At 45.6% G+C, this 27,658-nt stretch overlaps 1 protein-coding gene across 1 annotated transcript in view; it reads left to right on the top strand.

Annotated features, from left to right (window-relative positions):
- The first annotated feature begins 6,155 nt into the window (after positions 1–6,155).
- LOC142214279 (uncharacterized) overlaps positions 6,156–27,658 on the top strand; it is a 35,439-nt gene continuing 13,936 nt past the window's right edge. The window contains exons 1-5 of the mRNA XM_075283179.1: positions 6,156–6,212; positions 18,843–19,142; positions 20,941–21,204; positions 26,929–27,066; positions 27,431–27,541. Coding sequence (XP_075139280.1) covers positions 6,164–6,212; positions 18,843–19,142; positions 20,941–21,204; positions 26,929–27,066; positions 27,431–27,541 — 862 coding nt within the window. The 5' untranslated portion in view covers positions 6,156–6,163. The remainder of the gene's footprint in view (positions 6,213–18,842; positions 19,143–20,940; positions 21,205–26,928; positions 27,067–27,430; positions 27,542–27,658) is intronic.

Below are 27,658 nucleotides of genomic sequence, written 5' to 3'. Positions count from 1 at the left end.
GCAACATTAACAGAAACACTTGAGGAAGTTAGCTCTGTTCGTAATGACTCAATATAATATGTTTCCTTTTTTCAACTGAATTGAATTTTTTTTTATTTTTCTGGTAATATTTTAATTTATTAAGATGCACTTGTAGATGGTCAAGGAATAAGGAAAGTTCTCCCTTCCTTAGTAATCTGAGCAGAGCGGGAGACCTTCTGAGATCTGTATTCATTGCTGTAGTCTATAGGCTAGGGTATTGCCCTTATAGAGATAAGAGTCTGTGCGCATGACCCATGTTGTCTTGAGCAGGGGTGGGGTTTATGAAGTGATGTCATTTCTTGTCTCAATTCCACTTCCTCTTTTACCCACTAGAAGTGGCAGAAACATTTCTGTATATAGAATATCTATGTAATCTTGTTATACATGTGTTTTATATGTATTGTTTGTCTACTATTATTTTTGTCCACAACTGGTACTATATAAAATTCTATTATTCTCTGGTGACTTTCTTGTAGGCATGAGCCTTAAGAGCCCAAGGGAAGGGCAATCCTTCAGCCATGGTTCCCTGGAGGTTTCCTCCTTCAGGAGGTTTTTCCTCTCCTGAGTGTTGAAGGATTTCAGATAAGATGGCGTCCTAGCTATAACCTTCCAGGTGGAGAGTCTGGTACGAGCTCCTGGCAAGTTGTAATGGACCTACGTTCGTAGTAGAAGCAGGCCACCTTCATTGTAGTGAGAAGGCCAAGGTTTCAACAAGACTAGCTTAGTTATCATAGTGGTGGTAGTGGGAAGATTCAGGAGGATCCTTAGGACCATTTTTGGTGCCCTTAACGTACATAGACTACGTTCAAAGGGTTAATGATACAGGCCACCATTGGATAGTTCACCAGACAGCCAGGGGATATTGTAGTATCTGTGAATCTCAACATGAAACTCCAACCTTCTAATGTAAACAATTGCCAAAAAAAGATTTTTTTTTATTTTTTTTGTGGGGATCTCAAATTTGTCAGTTATTTACAGTGATTTTACTTGTCTTCAATAAAGTCTCCTTTTCCCATAAAAATATGTTTTCTGTGTTTTTTTTGCCATTTTATTTCATACTAGCTGGTACCCGCGACTTCGTCTGCGGTGATTGTAGAAGTGTGTATATACAGGTGTGGGTAAGGTTTTCGTACTGTGTATAAGGTATGGGATATGAAATGTAACTGTGTATCTTGTTTTTGCTATAATTCTGAGAGCACATGAGACTTTTGTGTTGAATGTAATTTGTATTTCAGCTGCTATACGGCGTTGGTATAAACTGTACATAGTGTCTTTGGGACAGAGGTATTTCAGGTTAATATACTTGGATATACGACATTGTATGATTTGTTATTTTGCGCCAGTACATGTAAGTTTTGGGCACAGGATACTCTTGAGCAAGCAACATAAAGTCTGGCCCTGTGCATGACAGTTTAGTAACTCCATGCGCCTCTTATTAATAGCAATTAATCCCATCATGTCCCTCACATTAACCCTTGTGTAAGAGTTACTGATAGAGATGAGCGAATACTGTTCGGATCAGCCGATCCGAACAGCACGCTCACATAGAAATGAATGGACGTAGCCGGCACGCGGGGGGTTAAGTGCGCTGGCTACGTCCAAGCGGAAGTACCAGGTGCATCCATTCATTTCTATGGAGCGTGCTGTTCGGATTGGCTGATCCCAACAGTACTCGCTCATCTCTAGTTACTGATATGTGAGAGACTTGGAGGTAATAATTAAGTATCTTCATTACTGAGGTCTTTTATTAGTCCCTCCATATGTCTCACATATTAGTAACCTTTATATGGGGCACACAGGGGTTAATATGAGGGACATGATGGTATTTATTCCTATTAATGTGAGGCACACAGGGGTTAATATGAGGGACATGATGGGGTTTATTCCTATTAATGTGAGGCACATGGAGTTACTAACACTAAACTAATAACCCCAAATGCCTGACATTAATGAGAATAGGAAGTAAAGGAAGGGAGCTGTGTGTTTCTTTCAGTTTGCTAGCAGCTTCGGCAGGAGCTATCACTATAGCAGGCAGAGACCTGAGCAATTAAGCTCCACCCCCTGGGTTTCCTGCACCCCTCTAGCACAGCACTGAAGAGACTCGGACTTCATTTAACTCTTGCAGGTCCTGTGCTTCTGGCGTGCCAGTGAAATATAGCAGGAGTGCCACTCTTGGCATGTGTGCCAGGGGTTGCTGACCTCTGCTGTAGGGGGTAATATGAATTTTGTGGCTTGCTATGGTCCAAAGAGTGTGAGATTGCAGAGATAGTGATGTGAGTTTGGGTTTTGTGGGGGTCCTGGTAAAAACGTATGTGCGCTATTGTGACGAAAAGTAGCCTATTGCGCAATCGAGTGTAGGGACTATGTTTGTGGAAAATTTCAGCCAAATCGGTGGAGCGGTTTTTGTGTGATTGACTGCCAAACATCCGAACATCCAAAGTCACAAACCCACAAACTCACAAACATTTCACATTTATAATATTAATAGGATATAGTGATCTTGTTATGTTTTTAATTGTTTTTAACTCTCAAAAAAACAAAAAAAGGAAACTGCTTATACTTAAAGGGTATTGCTATCTCAAGAATCATATTCAGACTTGTAGCTTTAAAGGGGAATTCCCACATTGCATACTCACCAGTCTTCACTGCTGTAAAATCTTCTTTCTTCCTGGTTTCTTGCGCTATTTGGTGGGCGGGGTTTCACATGCAACCTGTCGTTTAGCTCCACCCCCCAAATTAGCATTCAGCTCCGCCTACCACATAGCGTGATCCTATGGGGTGGCTGAAGGGCCTGTGATGTCATCAAAGGTCCTCAAACACGATATGCACTATATTGGACTATGAAGTACAGGCAGGAGCAACTCCATTCTGTGTTACATACAGAGACTGCCTGTCTCTGCCATAATGAACACAATTGACTTAGCTAACCTGATAACTGGGAGAACAGAAGAAATGAAAGCAGCTCCTCTCCCCTATCTGATAGCAGGAAGCTAGGTCACATGGTGCAGACACAGGAATAGCTAGAAACACAGGATCGCTCCCCTGCACTTAGCCCCTCCTCCCACCCCTCTGAGAGCAGCAGAGACATCACTTGACTTTTGAGCAGATAAGTCAGGGCTGTGTCAACAATGAATTGAATAAAGTAAGATAGTGGACAAACAAAGCAGTTTTGCCGAAGCAATTTTTTTACTTAGGAAAAGTCTTACATCCACATTAACCAGCAGTATAGATAGGATCCTTGTGATGGCACGACCCCTTTAAGCTAACTCGAGTGTTTTACCCCGTACATTGCTTTATCAGTCTTGCTCTGATTTTCAGATAACGGTAAGTCTCTCTCCTCAGTCTTCACATTTGGTTGCCTAGGTTATAGACCTGTTCTCTGGTCGGAAAAAGACTCCGTCACTTCTTCCAGTTATCTATAGTCTGTTCTCTCCCTCTTTCTGCATTCTGCTTTCAATTTTTGAGCCCAAATAAGGGATACTGAAGTTTCTTGAGCAGCGCTCTGTACAAAATGAGCTGAAAACCAGGAAGTGAAGGGGAGAGGAGACAAGAGGAGAAATGAAACCCTGAGATGAGAAAATTCCTTTAAAAGACTCTTGGACCATGTTTGTTATAAGGTTTTTCATTACTAGATTGTGATTGGGTCTCAGTGGTGACTCATTCACCTCAGCTGTCATGACACTTGGCATGCCCATGTGACTCATGTGGCCCAATCACAGGCCTCAGTGGTGACCCTGGTGAACAACATTATCAGGAGGATGCTTTGAGGAGACCCAGAAGAGGTAAGGGAAAGTGTGCATAAATGTTAATATTTTTCATCACCTCCCCCATTCCTGCAGTGTCTCTTTGACTATTTTCTTGGATTTTGGTTCTGCACTGCGCTTCACGACCCATTCCCAACCCCTTGGCTAGCTGACCTCCCTTTGTTGTTGTTTGTCTTTGTTCTGTGTTATCACCTATAACCAGGGGTAGGTAACATTTTTTTTTTCAGTGTTATGATTTAAATTTAAAAAATCCCAGATGAGGTCCTAGGACTGCCAAGTAATAATTGTAAGGCTGAAAACCCCCAAACTAAAGTCATATACCACAAACCATAACACAGAAGTGCCACCACCAGATGCTGGAGGACACGTAAGAAATTTCAGAAATTTCCTGGAACTGGAAAACTGGGACTTTTACTTTGATATAAAACTGCGTTCACATGTTGCATTTTTGTACCAAAAAAAAAAAAAAAAATTGCATACCTTTTTTGTGCAAAAACACACCGTTATACAGAATAATGTCCCATAGAAACCCCCACACTTGTTATTATATCCCATAGTGGCTCCTGCACACAGTATCATGTCCCATAGTGGCCCCTGCACACAGTATTATATCCCATAGTGGCCCCTGCACACAGTATTATCCCCCATAGTGGCCCCTGCATACAGTATTATGTCCCATAGTGGCCCCTGCACACAGTATTATGTCCCATAGTGGCCCCTGCACACAGTATCATGTCCCATAGTGGCCCCTGCACACAGTATTATATCCCATAGTGGCCCCTGCACACAGTATTATCCCCCATAGTGGCCCCTGCACACAGTATCATCCCCCATAGTGGCCCCTGCACACAGTATTATCCCCAATAGTGGCCCCTGCACACAGTATTATCCCCAATAGTGGCCCCTGCACACAGTATTATCCCCAATAGTGGCCCCTGCACACAGTATTATCCCCCATAGTGGCCCCTGCACACAGTATTATTCCCAATAGTGGCCCCTGCACACAGTATTATCCCCAATAGTGGCCCCTGCACACAGTATTGTGGCCCCTGCACACAGTATTATCCCCAATAGTGGCCCCTGCACATAGTATTATCCCCAATAGTGGCCCCTGCACACAGTATTATCCCCCATAGTGGCCCCTGCACACAGTATTATTCCCAATAGTGGCCCCTGCACACAGTATTATCCCCAATAGTGGCCCCTGCACACAGTATTGTGGCCCCTGCACACAGTATTATCCCCAATAGTGGCCCCTGCACACAGTATTATCCCCAATAGTGGCCCCTGCACACAGTATTATTCCCAATAGTGGCCCCTGCACACAGTATTATCCCCAATAGTGGCCCCTGCACACAGTATTGTGGCCCCTGCACACAGTATTATCCCCAATAGTGGCCCCTGCACATAGTATTATGCCCCATAGTGACCCCTGCACACAGTATTATCCCCCATAGTGGCCCTTGAACACTGTATTATGCCCCATAGTGGCCCCTGCACATAGTATTATCCCCCATAGTGGCCCTTGCACACAGTATTATGCCCCATAGTGGCCCCTGCACCCAGTATTATGCCCCATAGTGGCCCCTGCACACAGTATTATGCCCCATAGTGGCCCCTGCACACAGTATTATGTCCCATAGTGGCTCCTGCACACAGTATTATGTCCCATAGTGGCCCCTGCACACAGTATTATCCCCCATAATGGCCCCTGCACACAGTATTATGCCCCATAGTGGCCCCTGCACACAGTATTATGTCCCATAGTGGCTCCTGCACACAGTATTATGTCCCATAGTGGCTCCTGCACACAGTATTATGCCCCATAGTGGCCCCTGCACACAGTATTATCCCCCATAGTGGCCCCTGCACACACTATTATGTCCCTTAGTGGCCCCTACAGGACTAAATACTGTCACGTCACCCGCTGACCGCTATACCAGGACAATTGTGGATAAAAAAATCTGGTCATGTGCATTACAATTTAGTAACTCCATGTGCCTCATATTAATAGCAGTTAACCCCATCATCTCCCTCACATTAACCCTTGTGTACCTCACATAAGAGTTACTGACATGGAGGTAATAATAAAGTACCTTCATTATTATTACCCCCATATGTCTCACATATTAGTAACCCCTGCCCAGCCCTGCTTACCTCTCCCGGGCCACCGATCATTATACTTGGGGGTCCAAAAAGACCCCCGAGACCGGTAGTTACGTCCCTGTATCTCATATATATCTTTACAGCTTCTACTTTGCTCCTGAAAAAGAAGGAAGAAGTTCTTCCTGTATTATGAATGAGGGAGGAGGGAATAATTATTGAGCAACAGCTTTTTCTCATGTGCACGTACACACACAGACACACACCCGCACACCATGAAGATATTTCTCCTGCTGGCTGTGTATATACCACTATGTATAGCAGGTAAGTGACCCTTGTTTACCCTGCTGAATCCATAGCGAGTGACCCGTGCATGTGTGACCAGTGCCCAAGTGAACTCTTCCTGGACAGTCCAGAGTCTCCTCTTGTGTTTCTGTTGTTTCTCTGCCGTCTTTCCTCTACGGGGTCTCCTGGTGGTTTTTGCTTATTTTCTCTGACTTTCCCATAACAAAAAGTTGTGACCTCACCATAGGAATAAGCGTCTGACTTCTGGGGGACCCCCAACAATTATAGAAACTGTCCCAGTGACTGCAGCCCATGAACGTGCAATGTGCATGGCGGCTCCATTCATACAGGAACTCCCTCTTCTTGTGATCAGTGGGGATCTCAATGGCTGGACCTCCAGATTTCAGACCCTCAGACCAGTAGACAGGAGATCCTTCTTGTTATGGGATAAGCCTTGTTGTCCGGTTTTATGTATTTCATGTTTATTTGGTGAATAATGGGAACATTTTGCAACTTTTGATACATTTTGTGTCTTTTGGGTTCTTCTCCCTTTGTTTGCTGATAGTGAATGAGAACCCAAATACAGACACGAGTCCTGTATGTCCTGGTGTGAAGGGTTTACAGTGAGTGAGTGCAGCCCCCTCCCCGTTACTATATTTAGCCTGTCTGTCTTCTGTATTCTCTTTAAAGGGGAATCCAAGAAAACAGATTGCCCCTTATTCACATGACCATTGCTTTTTTTCACGCTTCCAAGCACCTGTAATAAAATAATGGGTTGGAGTGAGAACATTTATAATGCACAGCCCTTCACTTTCAGAAAGGTAGGAATGATGGGGAACTTGTGTGCTCAGACATGTTGTGTAGTAGTCATTATGGTGGTCTGGACCCGGATAGAGAAGGAAAAGGAAATGTAAATGCTGATAAAATGTACAGACGGGACATGGCTGACAATTTCAAGGACAAGTTGTGCAGGGGGGCCAGGCTGAGGGTTTGCACCAGGGCCTGTGAGCCCCTAGATTTGCTCCTTTGTATTAATGCTTTGGTTGGTATACTTTGTGTCTCTTTTGCTTCCTCGTATGTGTTTGCTGTCAGTCATTGAGAACAAACATAAAGTAACTAGTGCAGCTCACAGATGATAAGGAGTTACAGGAAATGCCCTCCCGTCATATTTGGGCTGTCCTCCAAGTTCTCCATTGTAAAAGCCTTATCTTGTTTCTGCTGCTGGATAAATCTGGCTGCAGGTCTGAGCATGTGAGGTGGAGGGGGCGTATAGAGGACAGAGAGTATAAAGGAGGGGGAGTATGGAGGACGGGGAGTATAGAGGAGAGGGAGTATGGAGGAGAGGGAGTATAGAGGAGGGGAAGTATGAAGGAGCGGGAGTATAGAGGAGAGGGAGTATGGAGGAGAGGGAGTATGGAGGATGGGGAGTATAGAGGAGGGGGAGTATAGAGGAGGGGGAGTATAGAGGAGGGGAAGTATGAAGGAGCGGGAGTATAGAGGAGGGGAAGTATAGAGGAGGGGAAGTATGAAGGAGCGGGAGTATGGAGGAGAGGAGTATAGAGGAGAGGGAGTATAGAGGAGGGGGAGTATGAAGGAGCGGGAGTATAGAGGAGGGGGAGTATAGAGGAGGGGAAGTATGAAGGAGCGGGAGTATGGAGGAGAGGAGTATAGAGGAGGGGGAGTATGGAGGAGAGGGAGTATAGAGGAGAGGGAGTATGGAGGACGGGAGTATAGAGGAGAGGGAGTATGGAGGAGAGAAGTATAGAGGAGGGGAAGTATGAAGGAGCGGGAGTATAGAGGAGGGGGAGTATAGAGGAGAGGGAGCATGGAGGAGAGGAGTATAGAGGAGGGGAAGTATGGAGGATGGGGAGTATAGAGGAGGGGGAGTATGAAGGAGCTGGAGTATAGAGGAGGGGGAGTATGGAGGAGAGGAGTATAGAGGAGGGGAAGTATGGAGGATGGGGAGTATAGAGGAGGGGGAGTATAGAGGAGGGGGAGTATGGAGGAGAGGGAGTATGGAGGAGAGGGAGTATAGAGGAGGGGGAGTATGGAGGAGAGGGAGTATAGAGGAGGGGAAGTATGAAGGAGCGGGAGTATAGAGGAGGGGGAGTATGGAGGAGAGGAGTATAGAGGAGGGGAAGTATGGAGGATGGGGAGTATAGAGGAGGGGGAGTATAGAGGAGGGGGAGTATAGAGGAGAGGGAGTATGGAGGAGAGGGAGTATAGAGGAGGGGAAGTATGAAGGAGCGGGAGTATAGAGGAGGGGGAGTATAGAGGAGAGGGAGTATGGAGGACGGGAGTATAGAGGAGAGGGAGTATGGAGGAGAGAAGTATAGAGGAGGGGAAGTATGAAGGAGCGGGAGTATAGAGGAGGGGGAGTATAGAGGAGAGGGAGTATGGAGGAGAGGAGTATAGAGGAGGGGAAGTATGGAGGATGGGGAGTATAGAGGAGGGGGAGTATAGAGGAGGGGGAGTATAGAGGAGAGGGAGTATGGAGGAGAGGGAGTATAGAGGAGGGGAAGTATGAAGGAGCGGGAGTATAGAGGAGGGGGAGTATAGAGGAGAGGGAGTATGGAGGACGGGAGTATACAGGAGAGGGAGTATGGAGGAGAGAAGTATAGAGGAGGGGAAGTATGAAGGAGCGGGAGTATAGAGGAGAGGGAGTATAGAGGAGAGGGAGTATGGAGGAGGGGAAGTATGGAGGATGGGGAGTATGAAGGAGCGGGAGTATGGAGGACGGGAGTATAGAGGAGAGGGAGTATGGAGGAGAGGAGTATAGAGGAGAGGGAGTATGGAGGACGGGAGTATAGAGGAGAGGGAGTATGGAGGAGAGGGAGTATAGAGGAGGGGAAGTATGAAGGAGCGGGAGTATAGAGGAGGGGGAGTATGAAGGAGGGGAAGTATGGAGGAGCGGGAGTATAGAGGAGGGGGAGTATAGAGGAGAGGGAGTATGGAGGAGAGGAGTATAGAGGAGGGGAAGTATGGAGAATGGGGAGTATGAAGGAGCGGGAGTATAGAGGAGGGGGCGTATAGAGGACAGGGAGTATGGAGGAGGGGGAGTATAGAGGAGGGGTGTATAGAGGACAGGGAGTATAAAGGAGGGGTGTATAGAGGACAGGGAGTATAAAGGAGGGGGAGTATAGAGGAGGGGTGTATAGAGGACAGGGAGTATAAAGGAGGGGGAGTATGGAGGACGGGAGTATAGAGGAGGACGGGAATATAAAGGAGGGGGAGTATGGAGGACGGGAAGTATGGAGGAGGGGGACAAAGTATGGAGGAGGCAAAGTAATAAGAAAAAAATAATAAAAATTTCTCCTTTGCTGCTGATAGGAAGTAGCAGAAGCCATGTCATGTAACCTACGCCCGGTCTATTGTTCTTATGAAAGCAAAGAGTTCCTCTGCCTTTGTGTAGAGCTATTCTGTGGTAGTGTGTGTGATGCTAATAGCGGTATTATGTAGGTTGCTCTAATGGGGGGCACTGTATGGCTGGAACTAAAGGGGACACTGCATTGGTTACATTAATAAGGGGCACTGTCGGTGTCATTACTCGGGGGCACTGATAGGTTGTCACTAATAGGGACCACTGTTTACAATTCTATTAGTGGCACTATGCAGTTTTCTCTAATAGGTGCTAAATGTGTGGGTGCCACTAATTGGGGCACTGGTTGGCTCTAGTATGGGGCACTGCATGGGAGGCACTACTATAGAGGCGCTGTGTGTAGTACTGATAGGGGGCACTGTGTGACTTACACTAAGAGGGGCATTGTGTGTAGGGCACTAATAGAGGATACTGTGTGTAATACTAATAGCGGCACTGTGTATATAATACCAATAGCGGCGCCATGTAGATTGCCATAATAGGGGGGCTCTGTGGGATGGGTACTAATTGGGAGCACTGTGTGTAATACTAATACTGGCAGCATGTAAATTGTCCTAATAGGTGGCACTGTGTGTAATATGAATAGCTGCACTGTGTGTGTAATACTAATAGTAGCACCATGTAGGTTTCCCTAATAGGGGGCGCTGTGTGTAATACTAATAGCGGCACCATGTAGGTTCCTATAATAGGAAGGTACTGTGTGATGGGCACTAAATGGGAGAACGGTGTGTAATACTATTAGAGACACAAAGTAAGCTGCCCTAATAGGGGACCTTGTGTGTATCACTAATAGCGGCACCATGTAGGTTGCCCTAATGGGGGGCTTTGTGTGTAATACTAATAGTGGCACAAATATAGGTTTCCTTAATAGGGGGCACTGTGTGTAATAAATGAACCCATAACAGTCACCTTCCTCACTGTCTCCCCGAGAAGGACAAGACTTAGTCTAAGACCCCATGTAGCAAGCCGAAGCCAAAAAGCGCTGTAGGAAAAACCATGGTGGCAACGCATTGCAGTTTTTCCTGCAGTACCTGTCACAGAAAGAGCACAGAATTTTCCTTTCTGCTTGAATTAGAACTATAGGTTATATGGGACTTACAAAAAATGTGACGGTTTTGGAAATAGCAACATGTCACATAAATTTTTTTTCCACAAATGGGGGGAGGGGGGGAATTGGGGTGTTACCATGAACAAAGCCATATTTAAATTTGTAGACAATTTATAGGCAATTAGAAGTTAAACATTTTTGCAAATATAAATAATTGACAATTTTACAGAGTTTTCAAGATTTCTTATAACCATCTTAGTGGTGACATCTGTTGTCTCAATTGGTTGCCAATTGGGGTTGAGCCGATGTTGAGATTTCAGAAACGATTTTAAAATCCCAATTCCGATCCTAATGTAAGTCAATGGGATTTTTTTTTTAATGATCAAAGATTCCAAAAATTGAATCCTCCACGCTGTCTAGTGTGCACAGAACTGCTGCTGCCTCCTCTCCCAATGTGTATGCCGCTCCCCGGAGCTCCGGGCCATTGTTCTCTCCTCTCTCTCTTCGCATGCCTCCCAGGCTAGTGTGACTGATGCTTGGAGAAGGTGGGGCTTGTTGATGCTTAGGAGAGTGTGGGCGGGTACAGGGCGGGGAGACGTGAGTGCACCCGCCCACACTCTCCTAAGCCAAAAAAAGCCCCGCCTACTCCCAGCAGTAACACAGTGCTCTGCCGGCGTGCGAAGAGAGAGTGGAGAGAACTTCGGCCCGGAGATCAGCAGCGGTTCTGTGCAGGTAAGTCGGTTGAGCGATCGGAATTCCGTTCCCGATCTTTTTTAGGTGGGATCGGAATCGTGAAATTTACTTGATCGCCGATTGGGATCCGATCTTTTCCCATCCCAATCGCTCAACCCTATTGCCAATGGATGCGATCATGAACGCAGGAACTTTCTATAGTCTAAAAAGAAGCCTTGATTTCCTTATTAGGATACCTTCATATACATGTAGTGTCCCTGCCTTATAACCTGTCCACAATAAGGACATCATGGCTGGGTTTCTGACCATAGAATGTTCCTTCATGGTTGTATTCATTGACAATCGATCAAGACAACAGATCACCACTGAGGGGATTACAGAAAATCTTGCAAACTCTGCAATTTTTTTTTTTTTAAAAATAATTTATATTTTCAAAAAAGTTCAACTTCTGTTTTATTGTTTACAATTTTTAATATGGTTCTAATCATGGCGATGCCCTTTTAAGGGAAAACTCGTGTGTTTACCTGGACTGTATATTGAAGTTTTTCCATCCTTACCCTTCTACAGTCCTATGAAAAAGTTTGGGCACCCCTATTAATCTTAATCATTTTTAGTTCTAAATATTTTGGTATTTGCAACAGCCATTTCAGTTTGATATATCTAATAACTGATGGACACAGTAATATTTCAGGATTGAAATGAGGTTTATTGTACTAACAGAAAATGTGCAATATGCATTAAACCAAAATTTGACTGGTGCAAAAGTATGGGCACCTCAACAGAAAAGTGACATTAATATTTAGTAGATCCTCCTTTTGCAAAGATAACAGCCTCTAGTCGCTTCCTGTAGCTTTTAATCAGTTCCTGGATCCTGGATAAAGGTATTTTGGACAAACAATTCAAGTTCAGTTAAGTTAGATGGTCGCCGAGCATGGACAGCCCGCTTCAAATCATCCCACAGATGTTCAATGATATTCAGGTCTGGGGACTGGGATGGCCATTCCAGAACATTGTAATTGTTCCTCTGCATGAATGCCTGAGGATTTGGAGCGGTGTTTTGGATCATTGTCTTGCTGAAATATCCATCCCCGGCGTAACTTCAACTTCGTCACTGATTCTTGAACATTATTCTCAAGAATCTGCTGATACTGAGTGGAATCCATGCGACCCTCAACTTTAACAAGATTCCCGATGCCGGCATTGGCCACACAGCCCCAAAGCATGATGGAACCTCCACCAAATTTTACAGTGGGTAGCATGTGTTTTTCTTGGAATGCTGTTTCTTTTTGGACGCCATGCATAACGCCTTTTTTTATAACCAAACAACTCAATCTTTGTTTCCAAAATGAAGCTGGCTTGTCCAAATGTGCTTTTGCATACCTCAGGCAACTCTATTTGTGGCGTACGTGCAGAAACGGCTTCTTTCTCATCACTCTCCCATACAGCTTCTCCTTGTGCAAAGTGCGCTGTATTGCTGACCGATGCACAGTGACACCATCTGCAGCAAGATGATGCTGCAGCTCTTTGGAGGTGGTCTGTGGATTGTCCTTGACTGTTCTCACCATTCTTCTTCTCTGCCTTTCTGATATTTTTCTTGGCCTGCCACTTCTGGGCTTAACAAGAACTGTCCCTGTGGTCTTCCATTTCCTTACTATGTTCCTCACAGTGGAAACTGACAGGTTAAATCTCTGAGACAACGTTTTGTATCCTTCCCCTGAACAACTATGTTGAACAATCTTTGTTTTCAGATCATTTGAGAGCGGGCTGTCCATGTTCGGCGACCATCAAACTGAACTGAACTTGAATTGTTTTGTAGAAAGAAATGGTCCAAAATACCTTTATCCAGGATCCAGGAACTGATTAAAAGCTACAGGAAGCGACTAGAGGCTGTTATCTTTGCAAAAGGAGGATCTACTAAATATTAATGTCACTTTTCTGTTGAGGTGCCCATACTTTTGCACCGGTCAAATTTTGGTTTAATGCATATTGCACATTTTCTGTTAGTACAATAAACCTCTTTTCAATCCTGAAATATTACTGTGTCCATCAGTTATTAGATATATCAAACTGAAATGGCTGTTGCAAACACCAAAATATTTAGAACTAAAAATTAGAGATGAGCGAACAGTGTTCTATCGAACACATGTTCGATCGGATATCAGGGTGTTCACCATGTTCGAATCGAATCGAACACCGCGTGGTAAAGTGCGCCAAAATTCGATTCCCCTCCCACCTTCCCTGGCGCCTTTTTTGCACCAATAACAGCGCAGGGGAGGTGGGACAGGAACTACGACACCGGGGGCATTGAAAAAAATTGGAAAAAGTCATTGGCTGCCGAAATCAGGTGACCTCCATTTTAGACGAATAGTGGATTTCAAATCCGGGTCATATGAGAATGTGAACTTTGTGACTATGAGACAGGGATAGCTGTACAGGCAGGGATAGCTAGGGATAACCTTTATTTAGGGGGGAATGTTATTAAAAATAACTTTTTGGGGCTCTATCGGGTGTGTAATTGTGATTTTTGTGAGATAAACTTTTTCCCATAGGGATGCATTGGCCAGCGCTGATTGGCCGAATTCCGTACTCTGGCCAATCAGTGCTGGCCAATGCATTCTATTAGCTTGATGAAGCAGAGTGTGCACAAGGGTTCAAGCGCACCCTCGGCTCTGATGTAGCAGAGCCGAGGCTGCACAAGGGTTCAAGCGCACCCTCGGCTCTGATGTAGGAGAGCCGAGGGTGCACTTGAACCCTTGTGCACCCTCAGCTCTGCTACATCAGAGCCGAGGGTGCGCTTGAACCCTTGTGCACACTCTGCTTCATCAAGCTAATAGAATGCATTGGCCAGCGCTGATTGGCCAATGTATTCTATTAGCCTGATGAAGTAGAGCTGAATGTGTGTGCTAAGCACACACATTCAGCTCTACTTCATCGGGCTAATAGAATGCATTGGCCAGCGCTGATTGGCCAGAGTACGGAACTCGACCAATCAGCGCTGGCTCTGCTGGAGGAGGCGGAGTCTAAGGTCGGACCTGAATGGAGACTGGTGTGGAGCGATCTTAGACTCCGCCTCCTCCAGCAGAGCCAGCGCTGATTGGCCGAATTCCGTACTCTGGCCAATCAGCACTGGCTAATGCATTGTATTGGCGTGATGAAGCAGTGCTGAATGTGTGTGCTTAGCACACACATTCAGCTCTACTTCATCGGGCTAATAGAATGCATTGGCCAATCAGCGCTGGCCAATGCATTCTATTAGCTTGATGAAGCAGAGTGTGCACAAGGGTTCAAGCGCACCCTCGGCTCTGATGTAGCAGAGCCGAGGCTGCACAAGGGTTCAAGCGCACCCTCGGCTCTGATGTAGCAGAGCCGAGGGTGCACTTGAACCCTTGTGCACCCTCGGCTCTGCTACATCAGAGCCGAGGGTGCGCTTGAACCCTTGTGCAGCCTCGGCTCTGCTACATCAGAGCCGAGGGTGCGCTTGAACCCTTGTGCAGCCTCGGCTCTGCTACATCAGAGCCGAGGGTGCGCTTGAACCCTTGTGCAGCCTCGGCTCTGCTACATCAGAGCCGAGGGTGCGCTTGAACCCTTGTGCAGCCTCGGCTCTGCTACATCAGAGCCGAGGGTGCGCTTGAACCCTTGTGCACACTCTGCTTCATCAAGCTAATAGAATGCATTGGCCAGCGCTGATTGGCCAATGCATTCTATTAGCCCGATGAAGTAGAGCTGAATGTGTGTGCTAAGCACACACATTCAGCACTGCTTCATCACGCCAATACAATGCATTAGCCAGTGCTGATTGGCCAGAGTACGGAATTCGGCCAATCAGCGCTGGCTCTTCTGGAGGAGGCGGAGTCTAAGATCGCTCCACACCAGTCTCCATTCAGGTCCGACCTTAGACTCCGCCTCCTCCAGCAGAGCCAGCGCTGATTGGCCGAATTCCGTACTCTGGCCAATCAGCACTGGCTAATGCATTGTATTGGCGTGATGAAGCAGTGCTGAATGTGTGTGCTTAGCACACACATTCAGCTCTACTTCATCGGGCTAATAGAATGCATTGGCCAATCAGCGCTGGCCAATGCATTCTATTAGCTTGATGAAGCAGAGTGTGCACAAGGGTTCAAGCGCACCCTCGGCTCTGATGTAGCAGAGCCGAGGCTGCACAAGGGTTCAAGCGCACTCTCGGCTCTGATGTAGCAGAGCCGAGGCTGCACAAGGGTTCAAGCGCACCCTCGGCTCTGATGTAGCAGAGCCGAGGCTGCACAAGGGTTCAAGCGCACCCTCGGCTCTGATGTAGCAGAGCCGAGGCTGCACAAGGGTTCAAGCGCACCCTCGGCTCTGATGTAGCAGAGCCGAGGCTGCACAAGGGTTCAAGCGCACCCTCGGCTCTGATGTAGCAGAGCCGAGGCTGCACAAGGGTTCAAGCGCACCCTCGGCTCTGATGTAGCAGAGCCGAGGGTGCACAAGGGTTCAAGTGCACCCTCGGCTCTGCTACATCAGAGCCGAGGGTGCGCTTGAACCCTTGTGCAGCCTCGGCTCTGCTACATCAGAGCCGAGGGTGCGCTTGAACCCTTGTGCACACTCTGCTTCATCAAGCTAATAGAATGCATTGGCCAGCGCTGATTGGCCAATGCATTCTATTAGCCCGATGAAGTAGAGCTGAATGTGTGTGCTAAGCACACACATTCAGCTCTGCTTCATCACGCCAATACAATGCATTAGCCAGTGCTGATTGGCCAGAGTACGGAATTCGGCCAATCAGCGCTGGCTCTGCTGGAGGAGGCGGAGTCTAAGATCGCTCCACACCAGTCTCCATTCAGGTCCGACCTTAGACTCCGCCTCCTCCAGCAGAGCCAGCGCTGATTGGTCGAGTTCCGTACTCTGGCCAATCAGCGCTGGCCAATGCATTCTATTAGCCCGATGAAGTAGAGCTGAATGTGTGTGCTTAGCACACACATTCAGCTCTACTTCATCGGGCTAATAGAATGCATTGGCCAATCAGCGCTGGCCAATGCATTCTATTAGCGTGAACTGAGTTTGCACAGGGGTTCTAGTGCACCCTCGGCTCTGCTACATCAGATTGCTACATCTGATGTAGCAGTGCCGAGTGTGCATCAGATGTGTAGTTGAGCAAAACTGACTCAGCACTGCTAAGTCTCTGCATTCACATAGGAATGCATTGGCCAGCCTTCGGCCAATCAGCGCTGGCTCTGCCGGAGGAGGCGGAGTCTAAGGTCGGACCTGAATGGAGACTGGTGTGGAGCGATCTTAGACTCCGCCTCCTCCAGAAGAGCCAGCGCTGATTGGTCGAGTTCCGTACTCTGGCCAATCAGCACTGGCCAATGTATTTCTATGGGGAAAAGTTAGCTTGCGAAAATCGCAAACTGACAGGGATTTCCATGAAATAAAGTGACTTTTATGCCCCCAGACATGCTTCCCCTGCTGTCCCAGTGTCATTCCAGGGTGTTGGTATCATTTCCTGGGGTGTCATAGTGGACTTGGTGACCCTCCAGACACGAATTTGGGTTTCCCCCTTAACGAGTTTATGTTCCCCATAGACTATAATGGGGTTCGAAACCCATTCGAACACTCGAACAGTGAGCGGCTGTTCGAATCGAATTTCGAACCTCGAACATTTTAGTGTTCGCTCATCTCTACTAAAAATGATTAAGATTAATAGGGGTGTCCAAACTTTTTCATAGGACTGTATGTAAAGCTTACAATGTTATGTATTGATCTTATTTATTGGGACTTGTAATATGGCAGTTAGATACTGTTCACAGATCTATAGCTGTAGTCGCCTTTGTGACTCTTTTGTGGTCATTGCCTAGTTTCTGGCCTGTTACTTATGCGTGATATTTTTTTTTTTTTCTATATAGTCTATATATATATGGATAAAAATGAGTTTCTGTCGGTCCGTCTATCTGTTCTGTTCTTTATACACGACCAAACAACTGCATTGGTCCTCATCAAATTTGGCAAACAAGTACACCAGGTGTCCGAGAAGGTTTTAGAGCAGATCTCAGCTCTCTAGGACGTACCATTCCGGAGATACAGAAGTCCAAAAATAAAATTACCCCAATTAGCCAATACAAACCTGCAAGTCTTTCACTCATATTCCTACTGGCATACACATAGTCATGGTCACATGTCCCTTATCAGTCAATAGAAGCTCACAGGTTCTTAGTCTCCACATGCACACAGATTTACTCCAGGTTTACATAGCAATCCAGCTATTTTTCTTCACCGCTGTATGTCAGCTTTAAAGGGGCCGGGCGCCGTGGATGACACTGTTACACAAGGTCACATACACACAGATTTACTCCAGGTATCCATAACAACCGATCACAGGTTTTTCACTGATATCCAAACTGAGATACACATGATCACATGATGCTTATAAACACACACGCAAACGACATACAAAATATACCAGTGAAAAACTGAGCAATTCTTATAGGGCCACTACACAAATGAATATATATATAATATATTTGGGATATATGTACCATCTGGAACTAACCTTGTAGGCAAGGCAAGACTGGTACACTACCCTTGCAAGTTTGGGAATTCTGTGACGAAATAGGGCCAGTGTGATATCTATGGTAGGGTATAGGTGACTCCCTGGATAGGTGACATACATATATGATATGACCCCAGAACTCTTTCTGTAAAAGTGGGTTAAATTTTACATTGGTCTGCTACACTGTAAATCTGGTAGACCACACTCTTACCACTGACCACCACACCAAGAATTATTTTCTCTTCTGTTCTCCTGCACCTGCAAGCTATTGAAAGCATGTTCCTGTACTGTCATGATGGCGAACCTATGGCACGCGTGTCAGAGGTGGCGATCAGAGCCCTCTCTGTGGGCACCCACCTGTGGAACACTTTGTACTGTGTGTGGGTCACTTAGCAGCAGATTATACTGTGTGGAGCAAATTGTACTGTGTATGGGTCACTGTGGAGCAGTTTGTACTGTGTGGGGGACACTGTGGAGCAGTTTGTACTGTGTATGGGTCACTGTGGAGCAGTTTGTACTGTGTGTTGGACACTGTGGAGCAGTTTGTACTGTGTGGAGGTCGCTGTGCCTCAGATTGTACTGTGTGAGAGCCACTGTGGGGTAGCGTGTACTGTGTGGGGGTTATTGTGGAGCAGATTTTTCTATGTGGGGCCAATGTGGGTCAGTTTGTGCTGTGTGGAGTCCCTTCTCTATTTATATCACACAGTATCTGTTTAATAGAAGAAAAGTCATATTATTACAGACCGTCCTTAATTGTCCACAATTATGGATCCGCACAATACTAAGGTCAAATTGCCGTGTTGACACTTTGTGATAAATTTGTGGGTTTTGGGTTGCAGTTTGGGCACTTGGTCTCTAAAAGGTTCTCCATCACTGTCCTACTGGATGGTGCCTGAGCAAAAAGGTTTCTAGCTTACAGTTAAGTTACTGTCTTGATGCAACAGGTGGGTGCTGTAAATACATTTTGGGGTCATGTACTATAATTTAGTATGAGATGAAAATTGACCTTGTTTCTATCTTCCGGTGTAGGACAATCTCCTCGACGTGTGTTTGGAATTCTGAATATGGCTAAGAACTTAACAACTGATTTTAACCCATTGAATATGAAAGACGTGTCCTGGAAACGTGAAATAGATGAGTATAGAATTCGGATTCTAAAAGTTAAGAACACCGTGCTCGAAAATAATGGCAACCGATATATACCATTCAATAACGGAACAATTTTGGGCATCAAAAGCCTGACTAAGGGCGATAGTGGATGTTACATTGCTGATGTTACTCTTCTGAATAATGAAATAAAGGAAGAAGAATTTATTTTAGAAGTGCTTGGTATGAATTTACATTATTCTTATTACTTCGTTTAATAGTCAAAAAGTATGAAATAAGAGTAAAATAAGACATGTAGTGTGGATATTACTAATACTATACAGCATTAGGTATCAGATCCGGCAGACCTTGAGAGCTTAGGCGCTCTTACGTAGGTGCCACCATCTTCTTAGTGGCATGCCATCATCTTTGAGAAACTGGGGTGGCTTTCACTGCTGTTCCCACCTCAGCAACAGCGCCCCTAGTGGAGAATCTAAGAGAGAAACAATCACAATCAAGATTTCCTGCCCCGAAAGCCATCCACGAGAAGCTTATATAGATAGTTAGGTTAGTCCCAGTGACACAATTGTCCATGTTTGGTAAATAGAAGTAGCATGAAGAACACAACGTATGGACAGTGATGTTACTGGAGCTGATGTTACAGTCCATATATGTCCATGGAAAAGTATAGATGTTGTAGTCCACTGTATGACAATCCAGTGCAATACGTTGGGAGTCCTCAAACTGTATACTACCAACGTAGGTACAATATTATATATGACCAAAGCTTACTTACAGTTTTGCCATGGAGGGTCATCATGTAGGGTCACCATGGTGCGATCCTAGACATTGGGATAAATGTGAATTGTGAAGGGGTCATTTACCTGAAAATAGTAGATATAGTGCTATCAGATCTTACTTAGAAGCATATGGTATATACTATGGCTCCATACAAGTTCCTAGCTCTCTAGAGCCATAATGCTGTACATTACCCAAAATGTCTACTATATTGGGCCCTACTCATTTTTATACAAGTTTTTTTTATATGAATCCAAGAGTAAACAAATGTTGCCACCTTCTAGTAATCTTTGTTCTAAGACAATACTTTCATTATATGCTCAATACATGGGTGCCATATGGTGACACATCGAGTGTCTACAGCTATACGGTAAGGAACCTTAGGTACTTCATGTAGACCATCCGTGTCACCAAACCAATTTGGCTTGGACCACTTCTAAGGACATTGTCTAAGTTGCCTCAAACTTTTTTTTACCCTTTAACCCCCATACAGGGAATTGGACTTTGCTGCAGAGAGACCACCAGTTTGCTACCTCTTGGAATAGTCCAGGAGTAGATGATGGTTGGTCAAAGGCCAAAAGAGTGGTTATGTATGGACTGAAGGGCAGAGCAGACAGAATGTATGCAAGGTCCATAAACAGGCCACAAGTCAGGATGGGCAGCTGAAATATATTAATAAGCAACAGGTCGAGTAATGAGATTGCTGATACGGCTCAGTAGTCAAGGAGCAACGTCAGGATTCCAAGCCGGGGTCAGGTACACGGTTACCCACTGGCATTACAAGGCCAAACAAAGAATGAATCTCAATAAACAAAGTCCAAATTGCTTAAAATCTTGACATAATATATGTTAGACCAATGTATAGGGTATAAAAAAAATGGATAGCTTTTGGATGTTAAAGAGTTTGGTTAAAAAAAGCAGCAACTGCTGAAAATAACAGAAAACAGGAAAAGACCCAAGTGGTGGTTGTCTCCAAAGTTGTTTCTGAATCGAGTCATCTTCTGATGGATATTTAAGATTCTGTTTTGCTAAAGGTCCACTATCATGTCAAAGCTTGGACCTACTGGAGGATTCTCTAGTACTGCGGTGGTCTAGCCTCTAGTATTCTTGATAGTGGTAGAGGACATCTCATGTACACGACACTATCTGTTATTTATAATAATTTACCCGTCTTATTGTCTGAAGATGAAGGTATCCAAAAACATCTGTTCTCTAAATCCGTAATCTTTTTTTCTGGCTACAGATCCTGTCCACCCCCCATACATCATAGTGGAGACAAATGGAGATCGGTGTAATATTACTCTTCATTGCAAGGTCTTTCCGAATACATCAGATTACGACTATATATGGAAATACAGACACCTGGAATCTGATTATCAGCCATATAGCAACGAAAGCTCCATCCAGCTAAAACTGGAACCGAACCACAAGGAAATTAAATTTATGTGTATTGTGAGTAACCCGGCCGATCAGAAAAATATCTCTGTCCATTTAGAAAATTGCTCAGGTAAGGATTAATTGAAAATCCAAAAATAACCAATTCAAAAATTTTCTTTTTCTCAGTTTTAGACATTTGTATTCTAGTGGTTAATGGAGTCCCAGTTTAGGAAATCTTTTCAATGCGCTTATGTGTCAGCAGATTATATCTGGGTCAAAACTTTAAATGGACACTTACAACTTAAGGCCCGGTTCACATCTGCATTCGGTATTCCATTTGGGAAGTCTGCTTGGAGATCCCCCCCGAACGGAATACCACCGAACACATTGGTAAGCGATGAGCAATGAAAGCACTTGGATCCCATAGACTATAATTGGATCCGTGTGTTTTCCGTGCAGTGTCTGCACGAGTCATGTGGAGAGGAAGGCAGTTCATGAAGTACTTTTCTCTCCGCATGTTCTGTGCGGAAAACACACAGACCCCATTATAGTCTATGAGATCTGGTGGACTCCCCAAATGGAATACCAAATGCAGATGTGAACCAGGTCTTAGCTGGTAATTTAAGGGGACGTTGTGTCTGGCTGTATGTTAGAGAGTCTGTGGTGGGTAGTTTTTGGTAGGCCAGGCAGTGTATGAAGGAACTGTGTCGCGTAGTGTATTGAGGACTCTGTATCTGGAAACCACTGACATAAATATAGAAGATCACAGTGGTCGCAGTTGCGACTGGGCCTAGAAGCCACGAGGGCCCACAAGGCACCCTCACCACACAAAGGCTGATTAACCTTCTGTGTTTACTTTTTTAATTTCCTTCGAAGACTGACAGTATCCGTATCCTAAATTCATTGCCTCTGCCCTGTGGAGCATTGGAGTGAGACAGGTGAAGAAGATTTATGATACAAAGCCTTTCACTGCCAGAAAGGAGACATTGACCATTTAATGAAAAAAGTAGCACTTGGTCACTAGTATACAGTCAATGCGGAATTCTTTGGAGGAAGCTGTGGCATAAAAGAGGGCATAATAGCTATGTGGGGGGCATCTACAGCAGATGGGAAACTATTGTGCACTGACTTGTGGTGAACAAGTTTCCAAGGTGGACTGACCCCTAAATAGAGATGATATGGAAAAAGTATAAACTGCTAAAACCTATGGATGGGACATGGCTGATGGTTGTGTAGAAGGGCCCCAGCTGAACTTTTGCACCCCCCCATGAGCCATCTTTGGCACTATTAGGCTAAGTTCACACTGAGTTTTTTGGTCAGGGTTTTGAGGCTGCATTCGCCTCAAAAAACCTGACCACAAAGACGGCTCCCATTTTTTCCAGGAGCCGTTTCTTCCAGCTCCCGGATAAAAGAAGCAAGGTGCTCATTCTTCAGCTGAGTTGCCTTGCGATTCGGCCTGAAGACACACCCTCCTCCGGACTAGGCCCATTCATTGGGCCTAATCCGGAGTAGAGTGCGTTACTGGATGCTGGTGCAGTGCAATGGCTTTCCGTCGCAGCTACCCAGTTTTTTGATCAGAAACTGAGGTGGCCTCTGCCTCAGGTTCCGATCCAAAAACACTGTGTGAACTTATCCTTAAGAGGGAATTATGTAATGGGAAACTAAGGTTTGCAATGATATACTGTAGGACACTAAATAGGGCTGATCTACACTCACCGGCCACTTTATTAGGTACACCCGTCCAACTGCTCGTTAACACTTAATTTGTAATCAGCCAATCACATGGCGGCAACTCAGTGCATTTAGGCATGTAGACATGGTCAAGACAATCTCCTGCAGTTCAAACCGAGCATCAGTATGGGGGGGAAGAAAGGTGATTTGAGTAGAGATGAGCGAACACTAAAATGTTCGAGGTTCGAAATTCGATTCGAACAGCCGCTCACTGTTCGAGTGTTCGAATGGGTTTCGAACCCCATTATAGTCTATGGGGAACATAAACTCGTTAAGGGGGAAACCCAAATTCGTGTCTGGAGGGTCACCAAGTCCACTATGACACCCCAGGAAATGATACCAACACCCTGGAATGACACTGGGACAGCAGGGGAAGCATGTCTGGGGGCATAAAAGTCACTTTATTTCATGGAAATCCCTGTCAGTTTGCGATTTTCGCAAGCTAACTTTTCCCCATAGAAATGCATTGGCCAGTGCTGATTGGCCAGAGTACGGAACTCGACCAATCAGCGCTGGCTCTGCTGGAGGAGGCGGAGTCTAAGATCGCTCCACACCAGTCTCCATTCAGGTCCGACCTTAGACTCCGCCTCCTCCGGCAGAGCCAGCGCTGATTGGCCGAAGGCTGGCCAATGCATTCCTATGTGAATGCAGAGACTTAGCAGTGCTGAGTCAGTTTTGCTCAACTACACATCTGATGCACACTCGGCACTGCTACATCAGATGTAGCAATCTGATGTAGCAGAGCCGAGGGTGCACTAGAACCCCTGTGCAAACTCAGTTCACGCTAATAGAATGCATTGGCCAGCGCTGATTGGCCAATGCATTCTATTAGCCCGATGAAGTAGAGCTGAATGTGTGTGCTAAGCACACACATTCAGCACTGCTTCATCACGCCAATACAATGCATTAGCCAGTGCTGATTGGCCAGAGTACGGAATTCGGCCAATCAGCGCTGGCTCTGCTGGAGGAGGCGGAGTCTAAGATCGCTCCACACCAGTCTCCATTCAGGTCCGACCTTAGACTCCGCCTCCTCCGGCAGAGCCAGCGCTGATTGGCCGAAGGCTGGCCAATGCATTCCTATGCGAATGCAGACTTAGCAGTGCTGAGTCAGTTTTGCTCAACTACACATCTGATGCACACTCGGCACTGCTACATCAGATGTAGCAATCTGATGTAGCAGAGCCGAGGGTGCACTAGAACCCCTGTGCAAACTCAGTTCACGCTAATAGAATGCATTGGCCAGCGCTGATTGGCCAATGCATTCTATTAGCCCGATGAAGTAGAGCTGAATGTGTGTGCTAAGCACACACATTCAGCACTGCTTCATCAAGCCAATACAATGCATTAGCCAGTGCTGATTGGCCAGAGTACGGAATTCGGCCAATCAGCGCTGGCTCTGCTGGAGGAGGCGGAGTCTAAGGTCGGACCTGAATGGAGACTGGTGTGGAGCGATCTTAGACTCCGCCTCCTCCAGCAGAGCCAGCGCTGATTGGCCGAATTCCGTACTCTGGCCAATCAGCGCTGACCAATGCATTCTATTAGCCCGATGAAGTAGAGCTGAATGTGTGTGCTTAGCACACACATTCAGCTCTACTTCATCAGGCTAATAGAATACATTGGCCAATCAGCACTGGCCAATGCATTCTATTAGCGTGAACTGAGTTTGCACAGGGGTTCTAGTGCACCCTCGGCTCTGCTACATCAGATTGCTACATCTGATGTAGCAGTGCCGAGTGTGCATCAGATGTGTAGTTGAGCAAAACTGACTCAGCACTGCTAAGTCTCTGCATTCGCATAGGAATGCATTGGCCAGCCTTCGGCCAATCAGCGCTGGCTCTGCCGGAGGAGGCGGAGTCTAAGGTCGGACCTGAATGGAGACTGGTGTGGAGCGATCTTAGACTCCGCCTCCTCCAGCAGAGCCAGCGCTGATTGGTCGAGTTCCGTACTCTGGCCAATCAGCGCTGGCCAATGCATTCTATTAGCTTGATGAAGCAGAGTGTGCACAAGGGTTCAAGCGCACCCTCGGCTCTGATGTAGCAGAGCTGAGGGTGCACAAGGGTTCAAGTGCACCCTCGGCTCTCCTACATCAGAGCCGAGGGTGCGCTTGAACCCTTGTGCAGCCTCGGCTCTGCTACATCAGAGCCGAGGGTGCGCTTGAACCCTTGTGCACACTCTGCTTCATCAAGCTAATAGAATGCATTGGCCAGCACTGATTGGCCAGAGTACGGAATTCGGCCAATCAGCGCTGGCCAATGCATCCCTATGGGAAAAAGTTTATCTCACAAAAATCACAATTACACACCCGATAGAGCCCCAAAAAGTTATTTTTAATAACATTCCCCCCTAAATAAAGGTTATCCCTAGCTATCCCTGCCTGTACAGCTATCCCTGTCTCATAGTCACAAAGTTCACATTCTCATATGACCCGGATTTGAAATCCACTATTCGTCTAAAATGGAGGTCACCTGATTTCGGCAGCCAATGACTTTTTCCAATTTTTTTCAATGCCCCCGGTGTCGTAGTTCCTGTCCCACCTCCCCTGCGCTGTTATTGGTGCAAAAAAGGCGCCAGGGAAGGTGGGAGGGGAATCGAATTTTGGCGCACTTTACCACGTGGTGTTCGATTCGATTCGAACATGGCGAACACCCTGATATCCGATCGAACATGTGTTCGATAGAACACTGTTCGCTCATCTCTAGATTTGAGTGCCTTTGAACGTGGCATGGTTGTTGGTGCCAGAAGGGCTGGTCTGAGTATTTCAGAAACTGCTGATCTACTGGGATTTTCACGCACAACCATCTCTAGGGTTTACAGAGAATGGTCCGAAAAAGAAAAAACATCCAGTGAGCGGCAGTTCTGTGGGTGGAAATGCGTTGTTGATGCCAGAGGTCAGAGGAGAATGGCCAGACTGGTTCGAGCTGATAGAAAGGCAACAGTGACTCAAATAGCCACCCGTTACAACCAAGGTAGCCAGAAGAGCATCTCTGAACGCCGCACAGTACGTCGAACTTTGAGGCAGATGGGCTACAGCAGCAGAAGACCACACCGGGTGCCACTCCTTTCAGCTAAGAACAGGAAACTGAGGCTACAATTTGCACAAGCTCATCGAAATTGGACAATTGAAGATTGGAAAAACGTTGCCTGGTCTGATGAGTCTCGATTTCTGCTGCGACATTCGGATGGTAGGGTCAGAATTTGGCGTCAACAACATGAAAGCATGGATCCATCCTGCCTTGTATCAACGGTTCAGGCTGGTGGTGGTGGTGTCATGGTGTGGGGAATATTTTCTTGGCACTCTTTGGGCCCCTTGGTACCAATTGAGCATCGTTGCAACGCCAAAGCCTACCTGAGTATTGTTGCTGACCATGTCCATCCCTTTATGACCACAATGTACCCAACATCTGATGGCTACTTTCAGCAGGATAATGCAATGCCATGTCATAAAGCTGGAATCATCTCAGACTGGTTTCTTGAACATGACAATGAGTTCACTGTACTCCAATGGCCTCCACAGTCACCAGATCTCAATCCAATAGAGCATCTTTGGGATGTGGTGGAACGGGAGATTCGCATCATGGATGTGCAGCCGACAAATCTGCGGCAACTGTGTGATGCCATCATGTCAATATGGACCAAAATCTCTGAGGAATGCTTCCAGCACCTTGTTGAATCTATGCCACGAAGAATTGAGGCAGTTCTGAAGGCAAAAGGGGGTCCAACCCGTTACTAGCATGGTGTACCTAATAAAGTGGCCGGTGAGTGTATGTCAGTCATTGGCACTGTCACTATGAGCACACTGACAATGGCTTGCATTTTCCACGAAAATACAGAATGTGATAGATCAGTGAAAAAACCCATGAACAACCATTCTGTGTATGCCCTTGTTTCAAGATGTATAAAACAACCTAATACTGTGGTAGGGTTCTTTAACGATATAATGAATTGGTATGACTTTTGTCTTCTGCCCATTCATTGGCACATCTCAGGGATACAGTTGTGGCCACTAACACACTTGAACTATTGAAATTATGAAGTTTTCTAATCCAGCATAGATTTCATGACTTGTATTATATTACATTGCCGTATTACACATCGATATGATACCTGATTTTGAAATTTGCAGAAAAGAAGAAACGTATTGCGGCATCCACAAACGTCTTTGTAATAATTGTGTTGACAGTAGTTGTGGTCATCTCTGTGGTGTCATGTATATTTCAGAAGAAATCAACTCGAACTAGAACTAGAACTAGAACTCGAGAAGGTACGTCTATCTCTAGATGAAAAAAACACAACAAGAATGGTTGTTAGCCATCGGGCTGAATTTAATTTAATGTAAAATGTAAACTCTTGCCTAAAAAGTCCTCAACAAAACATTTTCCTCTAATAGGATTGTCTTGTACAATGTATGTTTATATAGATGAAACTGCTCTATTGCACAACAGACACACAAAATTAGATTATTGTCTTGATTGTGTGCCAGTATAAGCAGAATCAGTAGCAGATTCCCCTCACTCCTACGATCTTATTCCTATCCTATCTCAGCCCTTAACTATAAGTACATTAATGACAGAAATTTCCCTGAAATAATGGCATCCGTAGATGATAAATTTTACTGTTATTCACAGGGAAACGGATGGATTGGCATACATACCATAATGAAAATGTGGAGAACTATCAGAGGAAATATGAAGATGACAAGGAATATGCATTGGTTCCATGTGAAGATCATATGACGAGTAAGATGATGGGGCAGAAGTAATAGATATAGTATTAGTGGTTGTAGCTAGTATTATTTTATGCGTTGTGGTTATGGCAAATCCAGAGAATGAAATTCAACAGCGTTAACATACTAG

Source organism: Leptodactylus fuscus, chromosome 7 (genome assembly GCF_031893055.1).
Source record: "Leptodactylus fuscus isolate aLepFus1 chromosome 7, aLepFus1.hap2, whole genome shotgun sequence".
In the NCBI taxonomy this organism is placed as follows: Eukaryota; Metazoa; Chordata; class Amphibia; order Anura; family Leptodactylidae; genus Leptodactylus; species Leptodactylus fuscus.
Note: the sequence above shows the minus strand (reverse complement) of the source record. Positions and strands in the feature narration are given on the sequence as shown.